This window comes from Mobula hypostoma, chromosome 8 (genome assembly GCF_963921235.1).
Source record: "Mobula hypostoma chromosome 8, sMobHyp1.1, whole genome shotgun sequence".
NCBI classification, from domain to species: Eukaryota; Metazoa; Chordata; class Chondrichthyes; order Myliobatiformes; family Myliobatidae; genus Mobula; species Mobula hypostoma.
Window position 1 is genome coordinate 97125173 of NC_086104.1, and position 27001 is coordinate 97152173.

The 27001-nt window shown below is 42.2% G+C and overlaps 1 protein-coding gene across 2 annotated transcripts in view; it reads left to right on the forward strand.

Moving 5' to 3' along the window:
* The window catches only part of prkn (parkin RBR E3 ubiquitin protein ligase), a 1192578-nt gene that overhangs the window by 157878 nt on the left and 1007699 nt on the right, over window positions 1-27001 (forward strand). Inside the window, exon 1 of one of the 2 annotated variants that reach the window (XM_063056416.1) lies at window positions 21902-22007. The exons of the other annotated variant lie outside the window; for it this stretch is intronic. Within the exon in view, the coding sequence (XP_062912486.1) occupies window position 22007 (1 nt within the window). The 5' untranslated portion in view covers window positions 21902-22006. Of the gene's footprint in view, window positions 1-21901; window positions 22008-27001 lie in introns of those variants that run through there. 2 annotated transcript variants of the gene reach the window in all.

Consider the following 27001-nt stretch of genomic DNA (forward strand, 5'->3'; position numbering starts at 1 on the left):
ACTACTACAAGGCCATTATTTATTGCCCATTGTCAGTCATCCCTGAGTAGGTGATGACAAGCTATCTTCTTGAACTGCTCCAGTCCTTCTTGTGAGAGGAGCATATGGAATATGGAGTATGGAATTTGAGTATGGAATTTCAGGTTATACATTGAGTGAAGATGACAGAACAGTAAGATGTTTCCAGTCCAGATGTGCATCTCAGAAGATGTGGTTTTCCTAGGCGCATGCTGCCCTTCTACTTGGTGGTGGTCTGGAGTAGCCTAGGTGAATAACTTAAGTACATTTTTTAGACGCTAGTGATGGAGGAAGTGGATGTTCAGGGTGGTGAATAGGTTGTCAGTTATGTACTTGTGGTGTTCTGGATGGTGACGGAATCATACAGTATGGAAAAGAACCTTTAGACCACTGAGTCCATGCCAAACATAAAGCACCGTTTAAATTAGTCCTACATGAATCCTATTTTATTCTGCCCCCTTTCCCATCATTTCCCTCCTGATTCAATCATTATCTACACACTAGAGGGAATTTAGAGTGGCTACTTGAGCCCTCAATCTACATGTCTTTGGGATGTGGATGGAAAGCAAAGCACTTGGGAAATGCCCAGGCACTGACAGGGGGATCCTGCAAACTGCACGCAGACAGCACCAGAGATCAGGGTTGAACTCAGTTGTTTGTACTGTGGGGCAGAAACTCTACTGATTGCACCACTGTGCTGCCCTGTCCTTGTGTTGACCTCTATGTTTCTTTAGTTAGAGATACAGCACGGAACAGGCCTACCGAGCCGCACTCCCCTGCAACCCGCTGATTTAATAGTAGCCTAATTACAGGACAATTTACAACGACCACTTAACCTGCTCACTGATACGTCTTTAGACTGTGGAAGGAAACAGGAACACCCGGAGGAAATCCGCACACTTCATGGGAAGGACATACAAACCTTCTTACAGAGGGTGCTGGAATTGAAATCTGAGCTCCGACGCCCTGAGCTGTAATAGCGCTGTGCTAACCTCTACACCAGCGTGGCTTGTGCTGAGTTTGTCAGGTAACATTACAGCTGAACTAGACAAGTAGAGTTTTTCATAACTCTCTTGAATTGATGGTAGGTTAAAAGTGAGTCACTTGCTGTGGTTACCCACAAACAGGTAACTACCTACATTAAGATTTGAAAGGAACTATAGGATAACAATTCCAAAACATATAATAGTTATTGAAAACCCTTAGTGAATGATCAAAGGCAACAATTTTTGGCCAGAAAATGGAAAATTAGAAAGAAAACTGAATGAATCAAAATGTAGCAAAGTCTATATTTAACAATCTAATTATATTTTGTATTGGTTAAAGGAGCGTAAAAATAAGTTTCTAATAACTTGCAGAGTTAGTGATACAAGAGATGGATCCAAGTTTTCACTAATATATTCTAGTGACCTTTTAAAAATAATTGAAAGATTTCCTTTGTTCTTTAATTCAAAATCTTACATGCACCAGTTTTTGCATTATTCACAGAATTAAATAGTGTGGAATAAAGAGTAAATTATGCAGGACATGAATTTAATATGTAAATTTCCACAGTGTTATACACCAAAGAATGAAAAGACATTGAAATCTCTGAATATGAATCTACATTAAAGTATAACCAGCTGTACATCTTACCATTGTGTGCTCTCTTTTATGAACCAAAATGTTTATTTTCATCTCATCTGGACCTTCCCCCTCGATCTCCCCTTTAAAATTCATTCCAGTTGAAGGGTTTTGACTGAAATGTCAACTGTCTGTTTACCTCCACAGATGCTGCCTGAACCACTAAATTCCTCTGTCGTCTTTTTCAAGGGGTCAACTGCAGTACAAAGTAAACTTATTATCATAGTACTTACAGTATATGTCACCATTTATAATCCTGTGATTTGTTTTCTTGCGGGCATACACAGTAAATCCAAGAAACACAATGGAATCAATGAAAGACACACCCGACAGGACAGGCAAACAACCAATATACAAAAGACAATTCACTGTGCAAATACAAAAGAATAAAATAATAACAAGTAAATGACCAATAAATATCGAGAACATGCGATGAAGAATGCTTAAAAATGAGTCCGTAGTTTGTGGGAACAGTTCAGTAAGAGGCGAGTGAAATTGAGTGAAGTTATCCCCTTTGGTTTAAGAGCTTGTGGTTGAGAGGTAATAATTGATCTTGAACCTGGTGGTGTGGTTCCTGAGGCTCCTGTACCTTTATCCTCACGGCCCCAGTGAGAAGAGAGCATTACCTAGGTGGTGGGGGTCTCTGATGATGATGCTGGGGTCTTCACGGACATTTTTAATCTGTCCCTGGCCCAGGCAGTTCTCCCCACAAGCTTCAAGATCGCCACCATCGTGCCAGTGCCAAAGCATTCCACTGCCACGGGCCTGAATGACTTCTGCCCAGTTGCACTCACCCCCATCATTGCAAAGTGCTTTGAGAGACTGGTTCTATCACATCTGAAATTCTGTCTGCCCACTACCCTGGACCCCCATCAATTTGCCTATCGCACCAACAGGTCAACAGAGGACGCCATCTCCACAGCACTTCACTCTGCCTTGACCCACCTGGACAGCCCCAACTCTTACGTTAGAATGCTGGTCATTGACTTTAGTTCGACATTCAATGCTGTGATCCCCTCCAAGCTGATCGCCAAACTTTGCCAGCTTGGTATCAGCTCATCCCTCTGCAGTTGAACCTTGGACTTTTTGACTAACAGACCCCAATCTGTTAAGTCAGACAACTTCTCCTCCTCCATTCTCACCTTGAATACCGGCATGCCTCAAGAACGGAGGGGTCACAGTCGGTGACCACAGCGGGATAGAAGACATAAAAGGGTCGGCCCGAAACCAACTGCGAAGACATCAAAGGTCTGGCTGATCCAAATTGCATCTCTCTCTCTCTCTCTCCAGTGGTACCACAACAGCGATTACTGCGAACTGCACTAAACTGAACTGAACTCTGCGTCACTTAAGACTGATCATTTTACCCCTAGACTGCGATGGAGCTTGGTTGATTCCTATTACCCTAGTTCTGTGTATATGTGTGTATTATCATTGCTAACCTGTCACATTTATATCCTTACGATTAGAGTACTGTATTACTTAGTTCTTTAATAAAACTTTATTAGTTCCTAGTAATCCAGACTCCAACGAGTGTTCCACTTCTGCTGGTTTGGCAACCCAGTTATGGAGTACGTAACACTGCGTTCCTGTACACGGTTCTAACTTCATAATCAAGTTCGCAGACGACACCACAGTGGTTGGCCTGATCGGAAGAGATGATGAGATGGCCTACAGGGACGAGGTCCAGCACCTGGCTGCATGGTGTGCTGACAACAACCTGACCCTTAACACCCAGAAGACCAAGAAGATCATTGTGGACTTCAGGCATGCTAGGAGCCACACTCACATCCCCATCTACATCAACGGAGCTGTAGTGGAGCGTATCTTAAGCTTCAAATTCCTTGGTATCGACATTTCCGATGATCTCACCTGGCCCCTGAACGCTTCCATCCTGATCAAAAAGGCGCAACAGTGCCTTTATTTCCCGCTGAGCATCAAGAAAACTCACCTCTGTCGCAAGATACTGATGGACTTTTACCGCTGTACCATTGAGAGCATACTCACCAACTGCATCTCAGTGTGGTATGGCAATTGTCCTGTATCGGACTGCAAAGCACTCCGGCGTGTGGTGAAAACTGCCCAGTGGAATATCGGCACCCAATTGCCCACCATTGAGAACATCTGCCATAAACGCTGCCTGGGCAGGGCGAAAAGCATTAGCAAGGATGCATCTCACCTTAACCATGGATTTTTTACTCTCCTCCCATCCAGTAGGCGCTACAGGAGCCTCCGCTCCAACACCAGCAGGCATAGGAAGAGTTTCTTCCCTGAGGCTGTGACCCTGTTGAACCTCACATCACAGCTCTAAGCAACATTGCACCCATATTGTACTGTCTCAGTACTTTTATATTTGTGTGCTGTAGCACTTACTTTTTATTTGCAGTTATTTTGTAAATAACACTCTTCTTTGCATTTCTCGCCAGATGCTAACTGCATTTCATTGGCTTTGTATCTGTACTCGGCACAATGACAATAAAGTTGAATCTAATCTAATCTAATGCTGCTTTTCTGTGACAGTGCTCCGTGTAGATATGCTCAATGAAGGGGAGAGATTTACCCATGATGGAGTAGGCTGTATCCGCTACTTTTTGCAGGATTTTCCATTCAAGGGCATTGGTGTTTCTGTGCCAGGCCATGTAGCAATCAGTCAATATACTCTTCAACACACATCTCTCGAAGTTTGTCAAAGTTTTAGATGTCATGCCAAATCTTCGCAAGCCTCTAAGGAAGTAGAGGCGCTGCTGTGCTTTCTTTGTAATGGCATTTACATGCTGGACCCAGAACAGATCCTTTGAATTGATAACACCAAGGAATTTAAAATTACTGACCCTCTCCACCTCTGATGCCCCAATGAGGACTAGCTCATGGACCTCTGGTTTCCTCCTCCTGAAGTCAATAAGCAGCTCCTTTGTCTTGATGCCGTTGAGTGAGATGTTGTGGTTGTAATACCACTCAGCCAGATTTTCAATCTTCGTCCTATATGCTGATTCATTACCAACTTTGATTCAGCCAATGACAATGGTGTCATCAGCAAACTTAAATATGGAATTGAAGCTGAGCTTAGCCTTGCAGTCATAAGTACAAAGTGATTAGAGCAGGGGACTAAGCACACAGCCTTGTGGTGCACCTGTGCTGAGGGAGATTGTGGAGGAGATATTGTTGCCAATTTGAACAGACTGGGGTCTGCCACTGAAGAAATCAAGGATCCATTTGCACAAGGAGGTATTGAAGCCAAGATCTTGAAGCTTAATGATTAGTTTTGAGGGGATGCTAGTATTGAGTGCCGAGCTGTAGTCAATAAAGAGTACCCTGATGTATACAGCTTTGCTGTCCAGATAATCCAGGGCTTTTCTTGAAAAAACATTTTTTTGTCATTATCTACTGTCTAAGCTGTAGAATGGTACCCACATTAAGTTCTCGAAATGTGGTCATGGATTAGTTCCCTTGTACTTTCTCAAAGCACCCAGTCTAACACTATTTTGTCTTACAAACTCCATTTTGTGTTACACATTTTAATATATACAAAAAAGTTATCAAATTTAACTCTTTCCTTCCACTGACCTCAATTCTATTCTTATTCTAACCCAAAAGAGAATACTAATGAACATTTGAATGTGTCTCAATATAACCTAGGTAAATAAGACTAATTGGAAAAGATTAACATGAACCAGCCTGCTTTAGCAGTGGGATTCCACTGAGTGAGGAGTTTAGGATGGTGCAGATGGGAACTTGTTTTTTCTTCCATATATTGGCATCCCCAGCTGACGAATTTTCAGTTCAACCTTTCCATGGATTAGTGTGTAAGTAGACACACCTGCAAATTGCTGTTTTATGAATAGTATCTGCTACTCTTTAAGACTTCTTAAAGTTTATTATTATGACCAGGAAGTAACTTAGCGGCAGACATACATGAAGTGCATGGTTTACAGTGCCCATATTTCTAATCTTGTAGCGAAGTGCTACACACAGCGCTAGAATAACCACACGGAGTCGGTGAGTTGGAGTTGCGATGAAAGAGGTTTATTCAAACTTCGCGGCCCGCTTTAAAGCCTTCCCGTTCCCGCCCTTTTGCTGCCCGCCCTCTGCCTGCGCGCGCTGTTTCGTGAGCCGGTTCGTGGGTGTCAGAAAGTGGGTTGCCACAATCTAATATTTTACTGATGATGCTTGCATGATTACTATTTTTCTGTACCTCTGAATTACATTAAATACAGTCATTTGCATTGTGAGAATAAGCTCTCAGTTCATCCAGCAGTTCATTTCAGTGAAATTTCTGACTTATACCCATGTAATGAAGCTATATTTTTTGTGGTATCATGAACAAGAGGAAGAATACCTATTTTCTCTTAGCTAAGGCTTTATTTAACCTTCTTGTTTTAGCCTCTTTGTTCCCTCCAGTCTGATCTTCCTGCCAGTAACCTGAAGATCAGGGCTCAATTTCTGCCGCAGTTTATAAGGAGTTTGTCTGTTCTCCCCATGACTGCATGGGTTTCCTCGAGGTGCTCTAGTTTGCTCCCACATTCCACAAAGATGTATGAGTTAGAGTTAGTAAGTTCTATGTTGGCACTGGAAGTGTGGCAACACTTGTGGGCTGTCCCCAGCATACAGTTTGTTTGTTGATGCTAACAGCATATTTCACTGTATGTTTCAATGTACATGAGGCAATAATGCTAATCTTTTAGTCTTTTTTTTAATCTTTTATCGATCTCAGCAGTTGGTAAGATGTATGAATGCTGCTGGTATTTTCAAGCATTGCTGAGAATATTCTTTGAAGGGATAGTTATTGTCTGTTTTATTTATAATCCACCCCAAAACAAAAATTTTATGCAGCTACCTGGAAACAGTTTCAATCCAAACCAGCCGATTTAGTTTGCATTGAAATAAGAATTCTTCTTTCCCTTGTTTTTTGCACTTTATTCTTGACTATTGAGCTCAGTAAGATTCTGGCAACCAGCACCACTGATTAGCAGCCTGGATTCTGTCACACATGAACTTTGCCGCTTTCAGGTAATTATCAGTGATAGACACACACAATGGTCACTTTATTTGGTACACCTACTCCTAATGCAAATATCTAATCAGCTCATCAGGTGTCAGCAACACAGGGCATAAAAGCATGCAGACAAGGTCAAGAAGTTCTGTTGTTGTTCAGACCAAACATCAGAATGGGGAAGAAATATGATCCAAGTGACTTTGACCATGGAATGATTTTGACACCACCCACTTGAGTATCTCAGAAACTGCTGATCTCCTGGGATTTTCATACACAGCAGTTTCGAGAGTCAACAGAGAATGGTGCAAAAACACACAAAAAGAACAAAAAATAAACATCCCATGAGCAGCAGATTTGTGGGTGGTAATGCCTTGTTAATGAGAGTGGTCAGAAGAGAGTGGCTCGACTGGTTCAAGCTGACAGGAAAGCAACAGTAACTTGTCTTACACTGTGTTACAACAATGGTGTGCAGAAGAGCATCTCTGAATGCACAGCTCATTGAACCTTGATGGGCTACAGCTGTAGCAGACCACAAACATACACTCAGTGGCCACTTTATTAGGTACAGGAGGTGACCTGGATCACGGGACTGCGTGTAGTGTATAAATTCACTGATGACGCTACACTGAGTGGAAAAGCAAATTGTGCAGAGAGTCTGCAGAAAGATATAGATAGGTTAGGTTAGAGAGCAGGGGACTGACAGATGGAGAAAAGTGTTGATAAAAGCAAGATCATCCACTTTGGAAGAAAGAATAGAAAATTGGATTGTTTTTAAATGGCAAAATATTGGAGTATGCTGTTTGTGCAGAGGAACTTGGGAGAACTGTTGTATGAATCACAAAAGTCTGGTTTGCAGAAGCAGCCAATTATCAAGAAGGCAAATGGAATATTGGCCTTAACTGGTAGAGGGATTGAATTTAAGAACAGGGGAGTTATACTGCAATTGTACAGGTCTTGTTAAGGCCACATCGAGAGTACTCTGTGTATTTCTGGTCTCCTTACTTTGGGAAAGATATATTGGCTTTGGAAGCGGTGCAGAACTGGTTCACCAGGTTGACTCTGGGGATGGGTTGGGTGGGGTTAGCCCATGTGAAGGGATTAAATTTCTAAGGCTATACTTGGCAGAATTCAGAATTCAGAGATCTTATAGAAATATATATGTAATGTGCTGTAAGGATTCACTGCTAATGTAATGGCTTCTCTGTAATGTTCACTGCTGAGGTAAAGGTTTCTCTGTAGCAGCAATGTTTGGGTTATGGCTGGAGATAACCAGACTGTGGTATGCATGTTAGCCAATCGGAGATTGTTGCTTTGTCTTGTGTATCTGCAAGGATGTTTTTTTCGCGGTCTTTGTCGAGGAGAGACGAAGTGGGAAGATGCGTGTGGAGAGAGCTGGTAGACCACCGGACAGAGTGACAATAGACAATAGTCAATAGGTGCAGGAGTAGGCCATTTGGTCCTTCAAGCCAGCACCGCCATTCACTGTGATCATGGCTGATCATCCACAATCAGTATCCAGTTCCTACCTTATCCCCATAACCTTTGATTCTGCTATCTTTAAGAGGTCTATCCATCTCTTTCTTGAAAGCATCCAGAGACTTGGCCTCCACAGCCTTCTGGGGCAGAGGATTCCACATATCCACCATTCTCTGGGTGAAAAAGTTTTTCCTCAACTCCGTTCTAAATGGCCTACCCCTTATTCTTAAACTGTGGTCTCTGGTTCTGGGCTCACCCATCAGTGGGAACATGCTTCTTGCCTCCAGCGTGTCCAATCCCTTAGTAATCTTATATGTTTCAATAAGATCCCCTCTCATCCTTCTAAATTCCAGTGTATACAAGCCCATTCGCTCCAATCTTTCAACATATGGCAGTCCTGCCATCCCGGGAATTAACCTTGTGAACTTACACTGCACTCCCTCATTAGCAAGAATGTCCTTACTCAAAATTGGAGACCAAAACTGCACACAGTACTCCAGGTGTGGGCTCACAAGGGCCCTGTACAGCTGCAGAAGGGCCTCTTTGCTCCTATACTCAATTCCCCTTGTTATGAAGGCCAGCATGCCATTAGCTTTCTTCACTGCCTGCTGTACCTGCATGCTTGCTTTCAGTGACTGATGTACAAGAACACCTAGATCTCGTTGTACTTCCCCTTTTCCTAACTTGACTCCATTTAGATTATAATCTGCCTTCCTGTTCTTACCACCAAAGTGGATAACCTCACATTTATCCACATTAAACTGCATCTGCCATGCATCCGCCCACTCACCCAGCCTGTCCAAGTCACCCTGCATTCTCATAACTTCCTCCTCACATTTCACACTGCCACCCAGCTTTGTGTCATCTGCAAATTTGCCAATGTTACTTCTAATCCTTTCATCTAAATCATTAATGTATATTGTGACTAGCTGCAGTCCCAGCACTGAACCCTGTGGCACCCCACTGGTCACCGCCTGCCATTCCGAAAGGGACCCAATCGCTACTCTTTCTTTCCTGTCAGCCAGCCAATTTTCAATCCATGTCAGTACTCTGCCCCCAGTACCATATGCCCTAATTTTGCCCTCTAATCTCCTATGTGGGACTTTATCAAAGGCTTTCTGAAAGTCCAGGTACACTACATCCACTGGCTCTCCCTTGGCCATTTTCATAGTTATATCCTCAAAAAATTCCAGAAGATTAGTCAAGCACGATTTCCCCTTCGTAAATCTATGCTGATTGGAACCTATCCTGTTATGCTACCCAAATGTGTCATAATTTCATCTTTTATAATTGACTCCAGCATCTTTTCCACCACTGACACCAGGCTAACTGGTCTATAATTCCCTGTTTTCTCTCTCCCTCCTTTCTTGAAAAGTGGGACAACATTAGCCACCCTCCAATCCACAGGAACTGATCCTGAATCTGTAGAACATTGGAAAATGATTACCAATGCATCCACGATTTCTAAAGCCACCACCTTAAGTACCCTGGGATGCAGACCATCAGGTCCCAGGGACTTATCAGCCTTCAGACCCAACAGTCTATCCAACACCATTTCCTGCCTAATATAAATTTCCTTCAGTTCATCCATTACCCTAGGTCCTTTGGCCACTATTATATCTGGACGGTTGTTTGTGTCTTCCCTAGTGAAGACAGATCCAAAGTACCTGTTCAACTGGTCTGCCATTTCCTTGTTCCCCATAATAAATTCACCCGTTTCTGTCTTCAAGGGCCCAATTTTGGTCTTAACTATTTTTTTTCCTTTTCATATACCTAAAGAAGCTTTTACTATCCTCCTTTATTCCCTGGAGAGGCTTGTTCTGGAGCTGCTCCGGCCTATGGTCAGGCCACACTTAGATCCCCTCCAGTTCGCCTACCAGCCCCGACTAGGAGTTGAGGATGCCATTGTCTACCTACTGAACCGTGTCTACGCCCACCTGGACAAGCCAGCGAGCACTGTGAGGGTCATGTTTTTTGACTTCACCTGCTCTGCTGGGGGAGAAGCTGACAGCGATGCAGATGGATGCTTCCCTGGTATCATGGATTCTTGATTACCTGACTGGCAGACCACAGTACGTGTGTTTGCAACACTGTGTATCCGACAGAGTGATCAGCAGCACTGGGGCTCCACAGGGGACTGTCTTGTCTCCCTTTCTCTTCACCATTTACACCTCGGACTTCAGCTACTGCACAGAGTCTTGTCATCTTCAGAAGTTTTCGGATGACTCTGCCATAGCATCAGCAAGGGAGATGAGGTTGAGTACAGGGCTACGGTAGGAAACTTTGTCACATGGTGTGAGCAGAATTATCTGCAGCTTAATGTGAAAAAGACTAAGGAGCTGGTGGTAGACCTGAGGAGAGCTAAGGTACCGGTGACCCCTTTTTCCATCCAGGGGGTCAGTGTGGACATGGTGGAGGATTACAAATACCTGGGGATACGAATTGACAATAAACTGGACTGGTCAAAGAACATTGAGGCTGTCTACAAGAAGGGTCAGAGCCGTCTCTATTTCCTGAGGAGACTGAGGTCCTTTAACATCTGCCGGATGATGCTGAGGATGTTCTACGAATCTGTGGTGGCCAGTGCTATCATGTTTGCTGTTGTGTGCTGGGGCAGCAGGCTGAGGGTAGCAGACACCAACAGAATCAACAAACTCATTCCTAAGGCCAGTGATGTTGTGGGGATGGAACTGGACTTTCTCACGGTGGTGTCTGAAAAGAGGATGCTGTCTAAGTTGTATGCCATCTTGGTCAATGTCTCCCATCCACTACATAATGTCCTGGGTGGGCACAGGAGTACATTCAGCCAGAGACTCATTCCTCCGAGATGCAGCACCGAACGTCATAGAAGTCATTCCTGCCTGTCGCCATCAAACTTTACAGCTCCTCCTTTGGAGGGTCAGACACCCTGAGCCAATAGGCTGGACCTGGACTTATTTCCTGGCATAATTTACATATTACTATTTAAGTATTTATGGTTTTATTACTATTCAATTATTTATGGTGCAACTGTAACGTAAACTAATTTCCCCCGAGATCAATAAAGTATGACTATGACTATGACTATTCTTGGCTAGTTTACCTTCGTACCACATTTTTTCTCTGCGTATTGCCTTTTTAGTTACCAATCCTCCGGCTTCCCACTCATCTTTGCTATGTTATACTTCTTCTCTTTTATTTTATACTGTCCTTTACTTCCCTTGTCAGCCCGGCCTCCCCTTACTCCCCTTAGGATCTTTCGTAGCAGTGGACTGGGATCTGAAGGTCCGAAGGTCGGTGACGCTCAGAGGAGACCGATGGTGGAAGAATGACTACTGAGTGAGCTCCAACGTGTGAACTTTTGACTTGAATTGGGCCCTTTTTTATTTTCATTACTAACCTTATATTCAGATTAAGATTCATAAAGTTCAATCATTTAATTGCATATGGTATACTGTCTGATATTTTGCGTTGTGAGTTTGTAACTGGGGGTACATTACACAGCATCCACACAAACGTGATTTCCCAGTTTGGCAGGGCCGAAGGCTGTTTCCCCTCAATGATCATGAGCTGGGCGAGCCTGAGGGTTACGTATAAAATTATGAAGGAGATGGATAGGATAAATACAAGAAAGTTGTTACCACTGATAGGTGAGGCTAGTACAAGGGGACATAGTCTCAAGATACGGGGGAGTAGATCTAGGACAGAGATGATTATGGACTGCTTTTTCCAGAGTATAGTGAATTTGTGAAATTCTCTCCCCAGAGAAGCAGTAGAGACAACCTCATTAAATATATTGAAGACACAGTTAGACAGATATTTGCATAGTAGGGTAATTAGTAGGGAAATGGCAGGTTGGTAGAGCTGAGCCCAAGGCTAGCTCAGCCATGTCTTAATACACAGTGGAGGAGGTTGGACAAGCTAGTTGGCCAACTTCTGCTCCCATTGCTTATGTTCTGATGATAGTAAAAGAGGTGTGGGCATAACTTTAATGATTAGGGAGAATGTCACTGCTTCACTTAGAGAGAACTCTTTCTATAGTTCATCCTGCAAGGCCTTATAGGTGGAGCTCAGGTATAAGGAAGGTGCATCACTGTAATAACATTGACTGCAGGCAAGCCAAAGGCAGAGGAACAGAAATACTCAATGGCCACTTTATTAGGTACCTCCTGCACCAAGTAAAATGGCCACCATGTTCATGGTCTTCTGCTGCTGTAGCAGCACATCCACTTCAAGTTTCACTATACTGTACATTCAGAGATGGTCTTCTGCACACCACTGTTGTACCACGTGGTTACTTGTGTTACTGCCACCTTCCTATGAACGAACCAGTCTGGCTATTCTCCTCTGACCTCTCTCATTAACAGGCATTTCTGCCCACAGAACTGCCCCTCACTGAATGTTTTTGTTTTTTGCACCAATTTCTGTAAACTCTAGAAAGTGGCCACTGAGTGTAGTTATTGTTCTATTCTATCGGCAGCATTCTGGCACATCTTTTCAAACTGCACTGACATTTCTTGGCATCTACTTTCTGAAACAATAACTAGTCATTATCCCTTGCAACTGATCGGGTCTGAGGTGGGTTTGACGAGAGGGAATTGTCATGTGACGGCTTGATTGGCGGAGTTCTGGCAACTTAGTCAGCACTGGCTGGGAAGAAAGGCTTGGAATAGATCTGGTGGGGAGAAGAGGAATCAGGAAGCAGGACAGTGTATGGTGAAGAGGAAATGGTGTATTGATGGGGTGTGCATCAGGACGAGAGTGAAGATCAGGTTGCAGGATGTTACATGGTCAAAGAGAAGGGGATCTTTGGTTGAGCGTAATAAGAGGAGGAGAGGAGTGAATGAAATGTTTGTTGAAGTGATTTAGATCGGGAAATGCTATATATTTGAGGAAGAGAGGGCTGCAGATTAGTGAAGCAGGGATTCATAGCATTAAGGCAACATCTAGTTATCTGTACATCTCTCAGCTCAGTGCTGCAGGGCAAAGACATTGTTTTTCCTACCATGTCCAGTGATGGCTGCTGTTGGAGCAGTGTAATCTAAATTCTTCCAGTGTGTTCAAAAGGAATGCTTTACAAGAAATGTCAGAATCCTGTGCATCCTGATGCTGAAATGATGACCATGGTTCACATAGGGTGACTCATGCAGGAAATACCTAGTCAAATTTCACAATTGACACATTTGGCCAAGAGATGGTTACAGGCATGACTTACTTGAGGTTAAATTTGTTTTTAATTGGAAAAATACGATCAAATTTCTCAGCCTTTTTGTTCTAAAAGAGAGCAGATGCAGTCATCACTAATGCCTCATTGTGTTTTCTCAATCACATTGCTAACAGTCCTCAGACCACGGAAGAGAAATAGCAACTTGGATGTCTTTGTTAAAACATTGGCAAGGTTTTATTTTTACGGGCAATGAATTACTTTTGAAGTGCAGTTACTATTGTAATGCAGAAAGTACGCTCGCCAATGTGTGCATAGAAAGCTGACACAGCCATAATATAATGGCCAAATAATCTGTTAGATAAGTTTCAGCAGAAGTAACTCGTGTTCCATCTGGGTAGGCTTCAACCTGATGACATTAACATCAACTTCTCTAGCTTCTGCTAATTTCCCTTACACCTCTACTCGGCCTACTCTCTTTTTCCATTCCCCATTCTAACCTCTGACCTGTTCTGTTCTCCTCACTTGCCCGTCACCTCCCTCTGGTGCTCCTCCTGTTTCTCTGTCTCCCATGATCCACTGTCCTCTCCTGTCAGATTTCGTCTTCTTCAACCCTGTACTTTTTTCACCCATCACCTCCCATCTTCTTGCTTCACCACCCCCTCCCTCATCCACCCACCATCTCTGACACCTGACTTCACTGATCACTGCCAGCTTGTACTCACCCCTCTCCCCCCACCTTATTCTGTCTTCTGCCTCCTTCCTTTCCAATCCTGTTGAAGGGTCTCAGCCTGAAATATTAACTGTTTATTTCCCACCATAGATATTGCCCGACCTGCTGAATTCCTGCAGCATTTTTATGTGTTAATCGGTTTAATAATGTTGATTGAGGGATAAGTTGTAGTCCAGGACAAACAGTATGATGGGTCCACCTGAGGGAGTGAATGGGGTCTTGTTTAATATTGTATCTTAAGACAATGCTCCCTCAGTATTGCAATGGATTGTCAGCCTGGACTTTTGCATTCATGTATCTTGAATTGGCCTCTGATTCTGAAGCATGAATGCTATCCATCGAGCCATTGTTAACGTTAGACCAGCGGATAAATCCTACTTACATTTTATCTTGCTGAGCTTTACATAATATGCGCACTGCATTCTATTGTGTCCCAAATTCTAAAAGAATCATTGTATTATTGGAAGTGAGATAAAGGAAGACTTCAGCTTGACTGGGCATTGCAGTGCTCAATCTAACCTAAAATTCATTCCTTGTTTGCAAATCAGTTTTTAATGCTGCAATCTTTATTCCTTCAGCATCTCTCTGCATATTTGAAACAAGCCTCCTGAGAGATTTCATTGAACACTTTTTAGAGATTCATATACAAACATTTCATTCACTCATGCAAAAAGTCTGAAATCTGACCAGCATAACTTGCCATCGACAATTTTTTTTGCACATTTCAAAATAACCACCAATTTTATCTCAAATGATAGTTTTAAGGCCACATAGTGAGCTGTCAGTAGTAGGTACCAAGTTACTCCCAATTTTATGTATGAATCATGAAAACAAATTATTTGGATGACTTGCTTCTGTAAATTGATCAGTGCAGGCGTGTACATTGCTCGCACAAGATGGATGTTCATAAAATTGGATAATTGGTATCATCACTCTTCATCCAGTGTTGATTTGTCAAATTAGACTATTGTGATCCAATTAGGTCGCATATTAATCACATACACACACAGAGCTTAACTTTAAGCAGTAAGAATGCCTCTCCATATTTTCATTATTTAAAAAGACTCTCAATGGCTTGTAAATTTATTAATATAATGATTGAAAACAGTTCTGATGAAAGACCATGGAGCTGAAAAGTTAACTCTACAGCTGCCTCTTGAATTGCTGCATAATTCCAGCACCTATTTTATTTCTGGGTTTCCAGCCATCATGGAGTTTTGCTTTTGTTATCCCGGTTAGTTGATGACTACTGGGAGAATGGGTAGTTGGAGAGAATTGTTAGGAGATGAAGTTTGATGATTCCTTCTCTGAGTTACTATTCTGCACGTGTGATTGATGAACTTCTTGTATCACTGCACCGTTAGTTAGGTTTCACTCCAAGCAAACCTTTTTAGCTCCCTCTCTCCACTGCAATTTATATGGGTTAGATCATCCAGCCTCTGTACAGACAAAGCACATCCTTTGTTGCACCACTGCGAGCTGAATATCCTACTCTTGTGTCAGCCTGCAACAACTTCTTCCAACAATCCAAGATGCTTTGACATAACCAGATCACTGATTGGCATCTGAGACCCAAGAACAGAGAAGTATTGCTCCTCTCCTTGCAGTGTTGCCTAATGCAGGAAACATCACCAAGGTATGGAAAGAACTGAGTGAGACAAAATTGCCAATTATTTTGTTGTCTATTAACTTACTAATCAGCCCACCTACATTTTTGTCCAATTCATTTAGATGAAGTTTTGTCTCTCTTCCACTTGTTCTACCTGCTCACAAAATTAGAGCTGGGCTTGTTTACCAACACAACAAGCAATACAATATGGGTAACTTGTTATAGACATCATGATAAATGGATGGGGGTACAAGTTTTGTTTGAGTTGTACTAGGAAAAGTTAATATAGATTAATTCAAGCAGAGATTTTTTTCTATACTGACCAAGTTTAGCCCGTTGCATGACAATGGCATCCAACTTTTCCCACAGCCAAGGCCAATGGCTGGAGACCTGGAGGTAGCCTGTTCAGGGGTTGAAAGCCTATGTGTGTGAGGGGCTGGGAGGGTGAGTAAAGGGGCTTGTGTTGCTGTTGTCATCTTGTTTTGTTCTATATTGAGTTGTTGCGTTGAACATTGTGGGCATATCATGTTGGTACCAGAACGTATGGTAACACTTGTGGGCTGCCTCCAGCACATCCTTAGGTGTGTTGGTTGTTAATGCAAATAGCGTATTTCACTGTGTGTTTTGATGTATATGTGATAAGTAGAATCTGAGTTGGAACCTACTTATTCAGTGCCTTGTTTTTGTCATACTGTGACTTGGATCAGACTGATGAACCCATACCTGCTTGGGGTTACCATCAGTGTTATCAGAAATATCAACCAGGGGCTAGCAGGTTTTCCCCTTTCAATTCACAAGCATGTGAATACTTGTCAGAGGGTTATGAGGAGAGATAATCAAACCACGTATGCTGATAGCATAATGTGATCAAGTGTCCAGTGACATTTGCAAAGTGCAAAGATGTTGAATTGCTACCACCTTTACATCCAAAACAGCCACTCCTCTCCACAGACCCTCAGCACCCGTCATCCACCCATGCCCTGCCACTCTACACCTCATTCCCACACTGACAGTCACTGTCCTACTGTGTTTTCATATATCTTGCTGCTACCTGGAAGAGTCAAGAGTCAAGAGTCACTTTGTCACTTTATCATTTCCTGACAGTCACCTAATGTTCAGATAATGTGCACCTAGTGCGGCTTTATGGACATACAAACCATCTTTGTATATGCTCAACAGTTACTTGTATATTGTGTGGTATAGAATTGCTTTTATATTTGTATTTATTATGTTATTGTGATTTTATGCTACATCACGTTCAAAGTAACAATGATTTGGTTCTCCTTTATACTTGTGTACTGAATGACAATAAACAATATTGAATCTTGAATTAACAAGTTGAAAATTAACCTATTTATCCTTCTTGAAAAAAGATATTGGCCATCCTTCAATTCCTCAAGTGCAACTGAATATTCCTCAAGGCCTGAGCAGATTAGATATGGCAAAGTTATTTCCCATGGTAGGGGAGTCTAGGACAAGAGGGCATGACTTTAGGATTGAAAGCCGTCCATTTAGAACAGAGATGCGGAGAAATTACTTTAGTCAGAGGGTGGTTAATTTGTGGAATTTGTTGTCACAAGCAGCTGTGGAGGCCAAGTCATTGGGTGCATTTAAGACAGAGATAGATAGGTTCTTGATTAGCCAGGGCATCAAAGGGTATGGGGAGAAGGCAGGGGAGTGGGGATGACTGGAAGAATTGGATCAGCCAAGATTGAATGGCAGAGCAGACTTGATGGACCGAATGGCCTACTTCTGCTCCTATATCTTATGGTCTTATGGTCTTAGAATATAACTGATACCATCATCTATTGAAATAGTAGCAGTTTCTCCCTACACAGAACTAAAGGTTGTTTGCCAGTAATGTATAAAGACATAAGAACTGTGTTGCTTTTTCGCAAAAAGGTAAATTATTGTTTTAGTGACTGCCAAGAATTATTGAAGATTGTTCCAACTAAATCTGATAACTTATTCCAGAGGCATTCTTAGCTTAAAGTGCAAGTCCAAGGTAGAGATGAATACTAAATTTATGTATATTAGACACTGTCTTTGAGTTTATGTCTGAGCTTGCACCTGCACAGCATCTGGAGAAAATTTTGAATTCAAGCTTTAGTAGAATCAGAATCAGGTTTAATATCTCCGGCATATGTCCTGAAATTTGTTGTTTTGTGGCAGCAGTACATTACAGTAATGACAAACTTCGATAATGAGAACTTAAAAGTCTTACAAGCTTGTTCTTGGTTTAAAACAAATCTATGGAGCTGAAATGCTAATTGAAATTCAGAGAATGTCAGCCTAAACAGCTGTTTTATACTTACCTGTCTATTTAATTACTTATATTGTAGAATGTGTATTCAACAATCCTGTTATTAAAATTAATTAATTTGGTAAATGACCTTGACACTGACTTTAAATTAATTCCCTAAATAATCCTTCTATCTGTTTCATCAAATTTGAATATTAACTATGTTGTACTCTGCTGTACTGAATAATAATATCTAAGGCTTTTGTTGTAGGGATGACGTGTAAATATACTTCTCTTAATATTATTTTCTGTTGGGCACACGCTAACTTTCATGCCATACCTTTGACAATTGCATCATAATTATTTATTATTTCTCATAACTAGTTATATATGTTTGCGCACATCATTGACTGGATACATGTGCTTGCAAGAACATCAAATCCAAAGTACAAACTACTTTTACATAATGAAAGTAACACACACAAAATGAGGGATGGAATTCAGCAGGCTAGGTGGCATCTGTGGAAAAGAGTAAACAGTAGATGTTTCGGGCCACGACCCTGCATCAGGACTGGAGAAAAAAAGAGATGAGAAGTCAGAGTAAGAAGGTGGGGGGGGGGGAAGAAACAATACCAGGTAGTAGGTGATAGGTGAAACTGGGAGAGGGGGCGGGGTGAAGTAAAGAGCTGGGAAGTCAATTGGTGAAAGAGATACAGGGTTGGAGAAGGGGGAATCTGATAGGAGAGGACAGAACACCATGGGAGAAAGAGAAGGGGTAGGAGCACCAGAGAAAGGTGATGGGCGGGTAAGGAGATATGGTGAGAGAAGGAAATGGGAATGAGAAATGGCGAAGGGCGGCGGGGGGCATTATCAGAAGTTTGAGAAATGTATGTTCATGCCATCAGATTGGAGACTACCCAGACGAAATTTAAGAATTAAAGGTGTTGTTTCTCCAACCTGAGTGTGGCTTCATCGCAGCAGTAGAGGAGGCCATAGACAGACATATCGGAATGGGAAGTAGAATTAAAATGGGTGGCCTCTGGGTGGTCCCGCTTTTTTGGCGAACTCCCAATCTATGTTGCAGCCCATCACCAGCACATCTTTCCCTCCCTCCCCCCCCCCACTTTCTGCAGGGATTGCTCCCTACACAACCCCCTTGTCCATTTGTCCCTTCTGGCACTTATCCTTGCAAGCAGAACAAATGCTACACCTGGCCCTACACCTCCTCCCTCACTACCATTCAGGGCCCCAGTCAGTACTTCCAGATGAGGCAACAATTCACCTGTATGTCTGTTGGGGTTGTTGGGGTTATCTACTGTATCCAGTGCTCCCGGTGTGGCATCCTGTATATCAGTGAGACACGACATAGATTGGGAGACCTTTTCACCAAGCACCTACGCTGTGTCCGCCAGAATAAGCAGGATCTCCCAGTGGTCACTGTATTTAATGTAAAATTAACCTGGAATGCAAATATCTAAATTTGATTTTATGACTGGTTTCATCTGAACTTTTCAACGAGATTAGGACATCAAAGATGTACCTAAATCCCTTTTCTCTAGGGTGTAAATCTTTGATTTGTAGGATTTTGATTTGGAGTGCAGGCCAGCTCTGAATCTCAGCTGACATGTAAATTAGACAGTATAGACTGTAAGGGGCAGAAGTCATGAACACTGATGATTTAGGAGATTGCTAAAGATGCGGTTCATCCACAGACTTGATGATGGTATCTTGCCAGACGTGGTGGCATGACGTCTTTACAGGGTTATTGGGAGTTTTTAGATCAGAATTTGTCTCAGACACTGAAAGTAATTGTGCAATATAATTGAGTATGCACATTATTCTTATCAAAATTTGGTTCCATTGTCTTCAATGGAATTGAAGTTTTTGAGAGTAATGTGCATGTAGGCAACTATGCATCACTTTTGGCTCGGGTAGCTGAGGAAGTATTTTTACCTACCTGTCTTGTATGATACAAAAAGTGACAATTGAAGGTCCACTTCAAAGTGACTTCCTACATAAGTCAGATCGCCAGGACAAAGAAGCCTTATATTGCTGGAGATGCTGCCTATTAGCTTGTCATTTCATCCTGGCTCATTGGCATCATGATCCAACAGCATCAGCCTGAAGAGACGGAGAGAAATTCATCCTAGTGCACCAGTCAATATTTAAGATGCTATCAATATCACAAAATAAATGATTTGTTTATTACTTACTTCTTTAGAAACCCTGAACTTTGCAAATAGGCTGCTGCTTTTCCATCAGTATTTCACTGGTTGGAAGCCTCATGCAAACATCCTCAGGACATGAAAGATGATGGGAAAAATAGCAAGCTGGTTGTCTTTTCAAACCTCTATTCAGCATTGAGTCAGTGGCCAGCATCATGAATATGACAGTGGCAGCCATCAGGTCAGATTGTGCTGACAGCTTCCCTACAAACTCAGATGTCTAGCATTTTTATAGATTCCAGAAATCTGAATCCCTGCCCCCTGCTCCAATCCCTCAGCCACGCATTTATCCTCCACCTCATTTTATTCCTATACTCACTGTCACGTGGCACAGGCAGTAATCCCGCGATCAATACCTTTGCGGTCCTGCTTCTCAACTTTCTTCCTAACTCCCTGTAGTCTTTTTTCAGGACCTCTTCTCTTTTCCTACCTATGTCATTGGTACCAATAAGTACCATGACCTCTGGCTGTTCTCCGTCCCACTGCAGGATATCATGGACGTGATCTGAAACATCCCGGACCCTGGCACCTGGGAGGCAAACTACCATCTAATTTTCTTTCCTGCATCCACAGAATCGCCTGTCTGACCCCCTAACTATAGAGTCCCCTGTCACTACTGCCCTCCTCTTCCTTTCCCTACCCTTCTGAGCCACTGGGTCAGACGCTGTGCCAGAGGCATGGCCACTGTTGCTTCCCCCAGGTGGGCTGTCCCCCCCAACAGTACTCAAACAAGAGTACTTATTGTTCAGGGGTACAGCCACAGGGGTACTCTCTAGTACCTGACTCTTCCCCTTCCCTCTCCTGATTGTTACCCACTTGTCTGTTTCCCGTGGCTCTGGTGTGACCACCTGCCTGTAACTCCTTTCTATCACCTTCTCGCTCTCCCTGACCAGACAAAGGTCATCAATGGTGGAACTTGCCTATGTCATGAGCAGTCAGGCCTTAACTGAACAGCCTTAAACAATATCACTCTGAATGCCAGTCTTAGTTTTCCAGATTTGTAGATATACTACCTTTTAAGGACTTAAGAAGATTAAACTCAATAATAGATTTTAAAACTACAATGGTTACTTAACAGTTTTTACATATAACTGCCAATAAATAAAACAAAGAACTTGCATTTATAGAGCAGGGCAGATCTTTTGCGATACTGAGATTGGCTGCCTCTGTACTATGCTGTTTATTTTTGGCACAGTTGCATGTAGCCTTCTGCCTGGATCCTAGTTCCCACTTCACCAGAGAAAATCTGCGCAATATGCTACAGGACGAAACTTCAGGATGGTGAGACCTATCAAGTTCATATAGCATTCACCACATCCACTCCTTAACTGGCTCACTCTCCCCATAGCCCTGAAAATTCTTACCTTTCGGATTCTTATCCTGATCTTTTACTACCCATGTGACACTATTACAGCTCAGGGCATTCGGAGTTCAGAGTTCAATTCTGGCACTTTCTGTAAGGAGTTTGTACATTTTCCCCATGATGGCATGCATTTCCCCCGGGTACTCTAATTTTGTCCCACAGTCTGAAGAAGTACTGGGTAGTAAGTTAATTTGTTAATTGATTCGTTCATTATGTGCCGTCTCATAAGACACCGGTGATCATGGTCTTTCCGTGAATATGAGTGCTCTTGGCAAGTTTTTCTGCAAAAGTGATTTGCCATTGCCTTCTTCTTGCAATGTCTTTACAAGGTTGATGACCCCAACCATGATCAATACTCTTCAGAGACTGTCTACATGGCATCAGTGGTCACTTAACCAGAACTTGTGATATGCACCAGCTGCTCATAGGACATCCACCACCTGCTCCCATGGCTTGAAGTGACCCTGCTCAGGAGGCTAAGAAGGTGTTACACCTTGCCCAAGGGTTAGCTGCAAGCTAGCAGAGGGAACGAGCACCTTATACCTCCTTTGGTAGAGTTGTATCTCCACCCCACCACGCAAAGTAAGTTAATTAGACATTGTAAATTGTCCTGTGATTAGGCTAGTGTTAACAGGTTGGTGTGGCTTGTTGGGCCAGTAGGGTCTGTCCTATGCGGTATTTCTAAATAAATGAAAATACATAAAACACATTGAACAACCTATTCACTAGTTATATAAATCAGCTTATTTTCATGTTGGTGTTGGTTTCTTTGCCAGTCCCTTTGTTCTATGTTCTTTGGTTATTCACCCTTCTGCCAAAAGGAACAGTTTTTTTCTACTTGCTCTTGCAGGCACCCTTTATGATTTTATAGATCTGTATCATCCCTGAATAATTTTAGTAAATCTTCTTTAACCACCCTGTAAACCCTTAATATCTTTCTGAAAGCCACAATAATGTGAACACAGTATTGGCATCATTTGTGTCTAGCTACAAGTAGTAAAAAAAGTTTTGACAACCAGTAAGTCCTTTTTTCTAGAAGCATCAACTGTTGAAGCTGTCACTGTTCCTGGAAATTTGTGAATCTCAAATTGAGCTTCCCTAAAACACCCGGGACCTGATAAAAACAAAATAAAATGGCAGAGATTTTGAAATGTTTTAGAAGTTGAAAGACAAAAAAACCACACATACATTTGCAGTAAATTAAAACAAATAAATACATATTCAGATATTCAAATAAAAGCTTAGCTTTATCTCAACTGCTGACATTTCCCTTTATTTCAAAGAGAGCTAGAAATTCTGTGGAAGTTGCTACTTCGGGATAGACCAGCTTCAGGCTTATCTGTTGGCAGATCATCTCAGGATCTCCCACTGTGATTTAATGCCATTTGCTTTGCACTGTGGTTGGTAATGTACTAAATGTTTGATTTGAGAAGACATTAAAATAAATACACATCCCAAGAATATTGCACAGCATGCAGCATGTTACAACTGCAACTTTCTGACCAATTTAGAAAATATAATTCTTGTTAATTGGATGTAAAAAATAGCAATTTATTCAGCAAATATCCCTGGAAATACAGTTGGGCAAGATTGTTTATTTTAGTGCCATGTATTTGAAAACAGACCCTCCCAGATTGAAGTGGCTAAATTACCTTATCCTGGCCATTTTGTATACTCTGGAAATTTGACCAAGCACTTCCTGGCAAGAGTTACCCTTGCATTTCTTAGGGGTGTTCTGTGTTTGATGTGCATGCTTAAGGAGATATGGAAATTAGTTCACATTGTCTGGGAGTATCGATTATTGTCTGTACAATGAGGTCCAAATTTGCTCATTTGTGAATGGATCCCTTTATATTTTTTTCAGTTTTGAACTTTAGAAATAACACATTTGCTAAAGTTTAACTTGCTTGGATCGTTAGTAAAAAGCAGTTTAGAGTAGTGTTATGCTAGTCTGGGACCCCATATTTTGGGCATCCCCACTGCCGCTGTGCAGAAATCCTCTGATCTAATCTGCCAAACAAACCCCTGTCAGGACCCTGCTCTGCCCTGATGCTTTTCCCTGAACTGTACACTTCTCCCACCTCAGACAATGACTCCCTGAACTCTCTATAGGAACCTTGATCTCTACAGCTCCATCCCACACCTTCTCCAAGGTGTTGTTCTCTTTCCCTCCATCTGCTGTCCAATTTTCAGTGTTGTTTACTAATCGCTCATACTCCAAATGCAGTACTACATACTCAGAACTGCATGCAAGATTATATCTCATGGCACCCAATTATAATTCTGTTTTTCACTTCCCTTTGGGGAAGTATTTGGCATTTCCCTTTTGGTCTTCACTACCATAAAGAAAAACATGCAGTAATCAAACTTCTCTTCTCCCTCCAAGAATGGAAGAGCCTACAAAAAGCCCACCCCACCATTGAGTATATCTACTAGGTGCATTGTCATAAGGAAGCAGCATCCATCATTGTGGACCCCCACCATTCACTGCTGCCATTGAGAACCTCAGGTACCACACCACCAGGTTCAGAACAGTTCAACCATCAAGCTCCAGAACCAGCATGGATAACCTCACTCACCTCAACTCTGAACTGATTCTACAACTCATGTTCTTAGTGTTATTAATTTACTATTTTTAGAATTTACGAAGTTTGCCTTCTTTTGCACATTGGTTGTTTGTCAGTCCTTGTGTATAGCTTTTTATTGATTCTATTGTATTTCTTTGTTCTACTTTGCATGGCTGCAACAAAATGGATCTCAAGATAGTATATGGTGACATATCTATTCTGCCAATTTTTAGATACCTCCTGTACCTAATAAACTGGCCACTGAGTACAGTATATGCTCATGGTCTTCTGCTGCTGTAGCCCATCCACTTCAAGGTTTGACTTGTTGTGCAGTCAAGGTGCTCTTCTTCCCACCACAGTTATAATGTGTGGTTATTTGAATTGCTGATGCTTTTCATCAATTTGAATCAGTCTGGCCATTCTCCTCTGACTTTTTCATTAACAGTGCTTTTTCAAACCACTCACTGGGCAGTTTTTTTGCACCATTCTCTGCAAACTCTGCAGACTGTTGTGTGTGAAAATCTCAAGAGATCAGCAGTTTCTGGGATACTCAAACCACCCTATCTGGCACCAACAATCATTCCATGGTCAAAGTCACTTAAATGAAATTTCCTCCCCCATTCTGATGTTTGCTCTGAACAATAACTGAACCTCTTGACCATGTCTGCATGCTTTTATGCATTGAGTTGCTGCCACATGATGGCTGATTAGATATTTGCATTAATGAGAAGCTGCACAGGTGTACCTAATAAAGTGGCCACTGAGTACACAGTATGTACTTTAAACTTTGAATTTTGAACCTGCCTCTGCCAGCTGCAGCTCCTGCTCCTGCTCCCTGCCAATGTACAGTGGTATTCTGATTCCCAATATAAGTATACCATATACACACTTAGGTTGGAGGAACGACACCTTATATTCCGTCTAGGTAGCCTCCAACCTGATGGCATGAACATTGACTTCTCAAACTTCCACTAATGCTCCACCTCCGCCTCGTACCCTATCCGTTATTTATTTATTTATTTATTTACACACATTCTTTTTCTCTCTCTTCTTTTTCTCCTTCTGTCCCTCTCACTATACCCCTTGCCCATCCTCTGGGCTTTCCCCCCTCCCCCTTGTTTTCTCCCTAGGCCTCCTGTCCCATGATCCTCTCATATCCCTTTTGCCAATCACCTGTCCAGCTCTTGGCTCCATCCCTCCCCCTCCTGTCTTCTCCTATCATTTCGGATCTCTCCCTCCCCCTCCCACTTTCAAATCTCTTACTAGCTCTTCTTTCAGTTAGTCCTGACAAAGGGTCTCGACCCGAAACGTCGACTGTACCTCTTCCTATAGATGCTGCCTGGCCTGCTGCGTTCACCGGCAACTTTTATGTGTGTTGCTTGAAATTCCAGCATCTGCAGATTTCCTCGTGCTTGTCTTCATAAATGTACCGTCCCCATTTCCTTTTCCTTAAGAAAACTCATATTATTTCTGCCCTGCTTTTGCGTTTCTTTTCAGCTTGCAGCCTTGTCTGTAATTGTGAAAGTGTTATCACTAGCTGTCACATGGATATCATCTATAGGTGTGACAGGAGCAGCTTTAAGAAAATTCTGCCTGACAAACTCTGGAAATCTCAAATCAACCCACACACAACATATCAAACTGAAGACAGTATCGGATTGTCTGACAAAGAAACCCTTGGAGATTTTGTTAAAAGATTCATTTTTAACTGCAGAAAATTGCTAAGGATTTAACATAGATTTGAGCTCTGTGAGTTACAAAGCCCCCTATGCCTATAGTGCATGGAAATGTACCAGTGCATTTTGCTATGTAAGACTTTGCATAGCATCGAGTTTCTCAAGGTTCTGTTACTTGTACAAGTTCGATAAGGATTTGCTCCCCATGGATTTTCAAACAAATGTACTGGAATGGAATTGAAAATCAAAAAGAAATGTGCATGCTGGAAATCTGAGGTGGGAACAGAAACACAAAAAGTATCTTCAGAACCATCTCAAGTGAGGCAGCATTAGTAGAAGTGAAACAGGGCATAAATCTTACAATTCAGATGAAATGTCATCAACTTAAAAAGTTAAATCTGTTCACTCTCCATGGATGCTGTCGGATCTGCTGAATATTCCGAATATTCTCTGTTTTAATCTGTTTTGCTTTCTTAGATTTTCTCAAGTATTATGTGCCAGATATTTGGAACCTTATGATTTCATGGTTACTGAATTTACACATTTATTTACACATTTAGATGCAATTTAATGTGGATAAATGTGAAGTTATCCACTTTGGTGGCAAAAATAGGAAAACAGATTATTATCTGAATGGTGGCCAATTAGGAAAAGGGGAGGTGCAACGAGACCTGGGTGTCATTATACACCAGTCATTGAAAGTGGGCATGCAGGTACAGCAGGCAGTGAAAAAGGCAAATGGTATGCTGGCACTTATAGCGAGAGGATTCGAGTACAGGAGCAGGGAGGTACTACTGCAGTTGTACAAGGCCTTGGTGAGACCACACCTGGAGTATTGTGTGCAGTTTTGGTCCCCTAATCTGAGGAAAGACATCCTTGCCATAGAGGGAGTACAAAGAAGGTTCACCAGAGTGATTCCTGGGATGGCAGGACTTTCATATGAAGAAAGACTGGATGAACTGGGCTTGTACTCGGAATTTAGAAGATTGAGGGGGGATCTGATTGAAATGTATAAGATCCTAAAGGGATTGGACAGGCTAGATGCAGGAAGATTGTTTCCGATGTTGAGGAAGTCTAGAACAAGGGGTCACAGTTTGAGGATAAAGGGGAAGCCTTTTAGGACCGAGATTAGGAAAAACTTCTTCACACAGAGAGTGGTGAATCTGTGGAATTCTCTGCCACAGGAAACAGCTGAGGCCAGTTCATTTGCTATATTTAAGAGGGAGTTAGATATGGCCCTTGTGGCTACGGGGATCAGGGGGTATGGAGGGAAGGCTGGGGCGGGGTTCTGAGTTGGATGATCAGCCATGATCATAATAAATGGCGATGCAGG